Genomic DNA, 8,802 nt, shown 5'->3' on the forward strand with positions numbered 1-8,802 from the left:
ATCATCATCATCATCATCATCATCATCATCATCATCATCATCATTATAATAATAATAATAATAAAAATAATGTTCATCTTCGTTAGACCGAGATGACATGGATCAGAGCATGGCAATGTATTTATGATTCCTCAATTGTCTTGAAAAGAGGGATCATTTCCTCGATGACATTTGGTTTAGTACAAAGCCCATTTTAACCCTGCTCGATATGTTAACTCTAAAAAGGCTGTCTATTGGGCACCCCACTCTACTGTTTGTAGAAGCCACTTCATAGTGGATATGCCGTGTGTGTGTGGCTTTAAACACTCGTGGTTTTGCATGTCCTTGTGTTAGGGTGCCATTGAATATTTCGAACGGCGCGCTACAAATGTGTAGAGTCCCAAGGAGGGAATGTGGAGCACTGATTCGGGGAATTTCAGAATGAAACCATTAGGGTGTTGTTGTTTTTTTACCTGTAAAAGAAATTATATATTATTTAAATGTCACAGGGATGAAAAATTAAATTTCAAAGAAAAAATAAAGAAAAACGTCGACCAATCTTTTCACGACTTCCCTAACAAGATTTTTTTTCGTTTTTGGGTGCTTTTTTCTTCAAGCCGTTTCCATTTTCAAAACAAGTTTTTTCTTAGTGGATTTTACGTCGAACACCTTCCTTTTGAATAAATTATGTCTGTTCCAAATTACAGCATTCTAGAACAATTTTTGCGTGAGATAATCAGAAAAAAGATCTACAGGGTTTTTTTTTATCATCCTGTAAGTTCACTTTGTGCTATGAACCTGTGCGTGATACGAGTTTTAAAAAACTATTTGCACCAGAAGAACATGACTGCCTTAGAGGAGTGGAACCGCTGATGAAAACGTCAGCACAGTTGACCTGTGGACACCTGTCGTTTAACTCCAAACCAAAATTGTATTTTTTGATGAAAAGGAGTTAAAATTGGAGCTAAACCTACAGTGTGGATGGTGGGCAGATGCTCAGAAGTAGTTTGCTCTTTCTTTCCTATCAAGCATCTATCATCCTTATCACTCTTCTCTTTCTCTTCTTTGTGAGTTACTTTTTAGTAACAAATCAAATCTTTGTCACTTAAATTACCTATCTGTACTACAAGTGCGTACGATGTACCTTAATGGGATCATCATCCTGTCCTGACGTCATTACTCTCTTCTGCTGGGAACTGGCACGTTTTTCAGACTGAACCTGTGACCCCGAAAAAAATTTAATTGGTTTCAGTACTGTAAGGCAATCGGGAGAGAAAAAAGTAGGGGTTTAACGCCTCTGTCAACCCTAAAAGGTTCTTTAACCCTTCCAGTGCTAAGTGTTTCCATGCACGTTTGTACAGAAAAGACAAAATGTTCTGTAAACATAGCCATGAGGAATTTACCCGCATAAACCGCTTCACTGCTTTACAAAACCCTTCTCATTAAAACTAAGTGAACCCTGAGGTGATTGAGGAAAAGAATGAAAGACGGAGATGTGGGGGGGGGGGGGATAAATTGCACCTGGGGTATGCAATTTTCGATATCCATAAAGTAGGAGTCTGTTAAAACATGATTTAGTGTGCGTATCCTGGTTGGTGTATCGTATGGTTTTAAGAAGCGTTTACAGTTCAGCAGCGAAAGGGTTAGGAATTATTTTTAAACCGCATTAAGTGCAAAAATACCTTGCCAGTAGAAAGCATGTCAGTGGTCCAGTTTGGGAGAACACAATTAGTGAACGTAACACGTCTTGCAGAACCTCCAATTACACGTCCATCTCCGATAGGATAGAACTAATAATTGGTTTGAGAGCCTTAAAACTTCCACAAAACCTCATCATCCAGTGCCAGATCAGCGACAGACATCGGCAATCACGGTTCTCCATTCATTCCTTTGCTCCAATGCTCTTAAAAAGGCTATGTGTCCTTGATCTTTCCCCGTTATCCTTTTGTTTAGGTTCCCTGAGTAGGTTGCTCTGGGCCTACCCCTGCCTCCTTTGCCTTCAGTTTTGCCATTGAGAGCTAGATGTTCAAGACCTGTATGTCTATTCAGGTGTTCACAAAACTACCCCAGTTTAACAACGCTTATACTCCGATTAGAACCGGGAAAATCCGCTATGTGGTCCAGCATGATAACACTAGCTGAGGGTAGCGGAGCTCCAAAATTGGAGGAGAATTCTATGAAGTTGTAAACGCTCTGCGCCACCTTCGACCTTTTATAGAGCCTCTACTAAGTAAGAGTTGGGACACTACGGCGTTATACGAGAGAGCCAGCCCGAGTTGTGTGTGTGTGTGTGTGTGTGTGTGTGTGTGTGTGTGTGTGTGCGTGCGTGCGTGCGTGCGTGCGTGTGTGTGTGTGTGTGTGTGTGTGTGTGTGTGTGTGTGTGTGTGTGTGTGTGTGTGTGTGTGTCTCTCCGCGTAATACATCCCACAGGAGCAGGTATGGATACTTTCAAGTGATTAATAATATCATCTTTATTTGGGAATCGAATCTTTTGTGTGTACTTCAAGGAAGCTAAGCATTACACCCCCCCCCCCCCCCCCCCCCGCCAAAGGGGTTTTTTTGTGCTTAGAAAAAGAAGATATTATTAAGGAAACATATTGGTAAGCTTTACATAAACTGGCTTTTTAACACGACACTCAAAAAATTGTCAAAAGACACACAAACACACAAACACACACACACACACACACACACACACACACACACACACACACACACACACACACACACACACACATACATGCATACATACACACACATTCACACACACACACACGTTCGAGAGCAAGCAAACACAAAACAGACGTGTGGACATTCAGTAGCCAAACTGCATGTATTGAAATGAGAATGCCAGGGGTGTCTATATAATAAGTTGTTACGGCGCTCACAACTGCATAAGGTCATAGGAGCGCCAAGGATTGGCCGTCAACAAAAAAGTCAAGACGGGCAATCAGGCTTACTCTGCTCACCTCTAGCCTCAACAGCACACATTCTGCTTCGACTATCACGGCACCCCGGAAATAGCAGTTCACAAGAGAGTGACAAACATACAAAAGAAGTAGAGGATAAATGACGATAAAAAGGATGAGGAAAGAAAAAGCAGCAGTTCCCCCTATGTTGTTCCCGCATAGTATGAGCATGCCATTGATAAATCAGCCCATCTAAAATTCTACTGTGCATAAGAACCTGTTAATATCCCCCCTTGGGGAAAGGCCTAAAGAACCAAATGTTTGGACATCTTGTCCTGTTTTGTTTTGGATTTTGTTTTTGCTAGCTTAGACTTACTGATTGCTCTTCACGTCACGCTCTGGTCTCTAACAACTCCTTGTTTTATGGATTCAATCAAATCTTAAATCAAGCAAAATCAAACATTGCTATCCAGATTGTTAGCCAAAGTGGAATCATTATTATCATCCAGTGCTAGATCTGCGGGAGATATCGCGATCATGGTTCTCCATTCATTCCTTTTCTCGGATGCTCTTTAGAAAGCCACATTTCCCTGATCTTCCCCTGTTACCCATTTGTTTAGGTTCCCTAAGTAGGTTGCTCTGGGCCTACCCCTGCTCGTTTGCCTTCAATTTTGTCAGTGAGAGCTAGATGTTCAAGACCTTTATGTCTCTTCAGGCGTCCCAAAACTGCACTTGACGTTTCCTGGTTGTGTTTAACAGTAGACGTCCCACGTAGGCTTCATCAAGCACTACCTCATTCAAAGTAGAATTACATCCAGTAAACTCTACACATGTGCTGGTTGGAGACCGCATAACCAAAAGGTATCAAAATGTGGGTAAGAAGAACATTAGAATTTCATTCGAAACAAGATGTTTGCACTTCGAAGTGGATAGGTGGGGGTTGGGGGGGTCTGATGAAGTTTAACGTCGTCACGATCACAGAATAATTACGTCATTTCAAAGGAGAAAAGGAAGATTCGTTTTTCCACAGAAGAGTCATTGAGCTTAGCAGTAGATTTTATTACGTGGTTAAAGAGAACGAAATGTTGAACTCCACTCAAAAACAATAGAATGTTTTAATGCTCTAAGGTGCTACGTTCGTGCTGAATGGAGCTTTCAGCGAACTCGCAATTCGTAAAACTCGACGGAGAGGATTAGAGTATGTATTATAAACTATTGATACTGTCAAAAAAGGTTTTAAAAAACAAAACTATTAACACAATATGATCTAACTGTATGAAAATAATATAATGATAAAATAAGGCTACGTTTCAATATCACAAATGCAAGTGTGCTTAACGCTGTTACACACCTGTTCATTATTATCATCAAATTGTATTTTTTTAAAGTCTCGTGGCATCGCCATACATTGCAAGTTAATATATGGTTGATAATACATATTGCAAGTCAGTATGTATTTGATCATATATATATATATATATATATATATATATATATATATATACATATATATATATATATATATATATATATATATATATATATATATATAAATATATATATATTAAAAGTTAACATATAGTTAATAATATACATTACAAGTTTAATATACAGGGTGATCCCAAAAAAAAATTACAATTTTTTTTTTAATATCTTCCTCCATACTAAAGTTTTGCGTTTCAGATTTAAACATAACGTTTGGAAGCCAAAAGGAATTTGTCTGATATGTATTTTAGATAAGTCCATTGAATGGTTTTGCTCTATATAGCGCATTAAAAAAACAACCCATTTTCAACCGTGTCGCCATTTTCATAGCATAACGCACCAGTTCGCATTAGACCTACCACTAAAAGTTGCGACAATCACGCCATATTGCAAGCTACAGCTGTCTAACAAGTCAATAGAAGTCTGCAGAAATTATTTTTCCCAAATTTTGTTAGATCAGGGTGACGTTTAGTAAAGAGCAGAGAGCTTTTTGTAATGAGCATTACCTCTCCACAAATTCACCATCCCCGACATTCCGTACGTTCTGCGCACGGCATGGAGAGAATGCTTTGGTGCCCTCAAGACCTTTGGCATCATGAGTAGAAAAGTTCCGTCAGTTTGGATCTATAGTAAATCAGAACTAAAAAGTTCTTTAAAACATGACACTTCAGGTCGAAAACGCACCATGCGCAGCCCTTTAAACGTCACCAGAGTGCAGATTTCAGTAGCCGAGTCCCATGAGACGTCTGTCCGTGGATGATCTGCAGCTAGGACTTTACTACACATCAACAGTCTGCATTCTCATGGCAGATCTTAACCTAAGACTATACCATGTTCATCTTCGCTAGGCCGAGATAACATGGATCAGGGCATGGCAATGTGTTCATGATTCCGCGATTGTCTTGTAAAGAGGGATCACTTCCTCGATGACATTTGGTTAAGTGCAAAGCCCATTTTCACCCTGCAGGATATGTTAACTCCAAAGATGCTGTCTATTGGGCACCCCACTCTATTGTCTCTAGAAGCCACTTCTTAGTGAACATGTGCACAGTGTATGTGGCTTTAAAAACTCATAGTTTAGCAGGTCCTCGTGTTTGGGCGCCACTGAACATTTCGAACGACGCGTCTAAAATGTTTCGAGTACAAAGGAGGGAATGTGGAGCACTGCTTCTGGGAATTTCAAAATGAAATCATTAGCTTTTTTTTAACTCTGTAAAATTATTAAAATATAGTTTAAATGTCACAGAGGTGGAAAATTAATGTCAAAGAGAAAATGAAGAAAAAGGTCAACTAATCTTTTCACGACTTCCTTTACAAGATTTTTAAACAATGGTGAACTCTGCGTTTTTTGGTGCTTTTTTCTTTTAGCCGTTTCCGTTGTCAAAACATGTTTCTTCTTCGTATATTTTATATCAAACAAATTCCTTTTGAATGAATTATGTCTGTTCCAAATTACAGCGTTCTAGAACAATTTTTGCGCGAGATATTCAGAAAAAAAAGTTGTAAAGTTTTTTTGGGGACCACCCTGTATAATGGATAATATATTGCAAGTTAATAATATAGTTAATAATATATACCACAAGTCAATATGAAGTTGATAATACATTATATTGCAAATTAATAATTGTGCAAGTGTGCTTAATTCTGCCACACACCTTTTCGTTCAACCCATCTAGCTCCTCCTCCTCCTCTGTGCTGCCTGGCTTGTCTTCCCCGCTTCTCTGCATGTCCTCAGACACAGCAGCTTCAGCAGTGGGTGTGGCCTCTTGTTTAGAAGACTGCGGTGCCGACGACGCTTCAGGACCATCATCTTCATACAACTCTTGTAGCTGGTGAGTTTGTGGGGAAGAGCAATATTTTGGGGGGATGTAGGTGTATTTTTTGCTCCCATGGACGCAATTTAGATCATTTATTAGGCAGGTTTTCGACACCCCCCTCCCCCCATACTTGATAAAGATTTAAATAATCAAGACGTCTGTTTCATCACCATAACAATAATATGTGTCACGATGCGGTGGAATCAGGCGCTCGTCAAGTTGGGCCATATGGAGTTATCGGTGTCATCTTAAAGCCTGCCCATTTGCATTGCTTTTGAAAGAAAAAAATATCAATTTATCTTCTATACAACTCAAGATTTTGGCGATTGAAGGAGGTGAGGATCGCCTTGTTTCAGAAGTAAAATTAGCGAGAAAATGGCTGCCAAAGTTTGGTGATTTCCCAGGAAACAGTAAATTTACCACTTGTGTGCCTTTAATCAACGTTTTTCAGTAAAAATCCACACCGTGATGTGTTTATAAAAGGACATAAAAAGTGTTGAGTGAAAAAAAGAAAGTTCCAAAAACATTTGCACAACGTCCAGAAAAATGCTAGTTTCTTTGATTTAATTATTTTTTCGAGCGCCCTATTTCACCACGATGCCATACATATCAATTTCTTTTTCATATATGTGTATTTTTACTCTCCCATAGACGTGCAATCTAGATTGTTTAGGAGACGGGTTTCCGACCACCAGCCTATTCGGGCTAACCCGGCTGAGAAGAATACTACGTCCCAGCAGAAAGAAAGAGATACTCGATAAAAAGGTAAATAAGCAAGATATATTTTTCATCACAAAGATAATACAGTCCTGCAAATCGAAATAAATGCTCTTCTGTTTCTGTCCATTTTAAAAGATGTTTTTTCTTACCTTTCGGTAAATTTGCATTAGTTTTCTTTTCTAGAAAGTCCATAATGTTCGAGTTGAATAGAAGAACCAGATGGTACCTTCGACGGTTTAGTGTTGCAAGTATCTACTTAAAGCTTGATTGAGAGAACAAGTAAATGTAGCAGTCAAAAAAAACACCTTTGTTTTAAAAATAGTTACAAATTGTGTTCCTTCTTTTTGCTCTGCTGAAGGGGTTAGAAAAATAAAGGATCAAAATCAAATATTGTTGCTAAAAACACGAGTTCTTAGTATAATGAAAAACGTCAACAGGGCGTTTGAATGAAATGGCTTAATAATAATAATAATAATAATAATAATAATAATAATAATAGATAGCATTTGTATAGCGCATATCCCCGCTCAGCAGCAGGCTCTATGCGCTTTACACTATATTATTACCCCAGCAGACCATAGAACACTCCGAAACATTCTCAGCTTCCCGGGAAGCATACAGTGCGAGCAGCCGATTAAGCGCTCAAACACTAACAAACTGACAAGATCTTTCGCTGTCTATAGCCGGGTACCCATTCCCACCTGGGTGAAGTGAGGAAAATTAGTGTTAAGTGCCTTTCCCAAGGACACAACGTCGGGCCCTTGACGGGATTCGAACCCACGACCTTACGGTTGCGAGTCCGAGAGCCTAACCACTGTCTGTACACAACAGTTATGGCTTTTATTAATTACCCAAAGTCGGTAGTACAATAATATTGCTTAAGTCCAGCTGTTTTTGCAGGATATCTAAGAGCTTTTTTACTCCTTTAATTTCTTTTGAGTAACACCTTTTTTAACGAGAAAAAAAATTCCAAAATCACTTACCAGGGCGTGAAGTTTCTGTAGCTGAAATAGAAATGTAGAGGTAGTAAAACTGGTAACTGTAAACTGTCCTTAAAGACTATAAAAGTAACAAGAGCAGACAATGCAAATATCGTAAGATAAGATTAATCTTTATTGTCCAGTCAATTAGCTTGGTGACGTCGGTGGCCTAGTGGTTTGGCTACCGGACTCGTGAGATTGCGGGTTCGGGGGTTCGAGCCTCAGCTCGGTCCAACGTTGTGTCCTTGGGAAAGGCACTTTACACGAATTTCTCATTTGGCTCGGTCCTTTTGAAAATGGACGTTAAACTGGGAGGTCACGCCTTTAAAAAAAAAGATCTAATAGTGTCGATAGAGGCGTTAAACCTATACCCGTTTCACCAGCTAGCTTGCTTGGTGTCCTGTTAGACCCAAGTGCGGGAAACCCTGGTTGGAATCCTGAAAGACAATATTTGAAAGTGGGATGTTCGTTGATTTGAAAAGGCTTGGTGTCTTCAGAGATGAACGAAAAGATTTCCTGTACGAAAACGGGGTGTTAAACCCGCATCGTACATTAATTTTAATTAAGCAATGCAAATAGTCCAAATTTGAGCACATGATTCCTATATGTACTAGATTCAACTTATTACGCTTCCTTTCCTGTGGGGCGTTATGATATATATTATGGTGAACATGTCAAAAATACAATACCAGAACTCAGGGTTAGGTTAGGTTTAGGTTTAAGGTTTAAGGGTTAGGGGGTAGAGTTTAGGGTTTAGGGGTTAAGGGCTAGGAGTTGGGGGGTTAGGGGTTAAGATAGGGGTAAGGTTCAGTGGCTACGGGCTATTGTTAACGTTAGGGTTAGGGTTGAGGTAATAGTGGTAGTAGTAGTAGTAGTAGTAGTAGTAGTAGTAGTAGTAGTAGTAGTAGTAGT

The 8,802-nt window shown here is 39.3% G+C and overlaps 1 protein-coding gene across 1 annotated transcript in view; it reads right to left on the reverse strand.

The window, feature by feature from the left end:
- LOC101857401 overlaps positions 1-8,802 on the reverse strand; it is a gene marked incomplete at its 5' end in the record, with an annotated part of 30,363 nt that overhangs the window by 12,679 nt on the left and 8,882 nt on the right. Inside the window, 3 exon segments of the mRNA XM_035969172.1 lie at positions 1,124-1,198; positions 6,029-6,202; positions 7,894-7,914. Of these exon segments, the coding sequence (XP_035825065.1) occupies positions 1,124-1,198; positions 6,029-6,202; positions 7,894-7,914 (270 nt within the window).

Source organism: Aplysia californica, unplaced genomic scaffold, assembly GCF_000002075.1.
Source record: "Aplysia californica isolate F4 #8 unplaced genomic scaffold, AplCal3.0 scaffold00123, whole genome shotgun sequence".
Lineage (NCBI taxonomy): Eukaryota > Metazoa > Mollusca > Gastropoda > Aplysiida > Aplysiidae > Aplysia > Aplysia californica.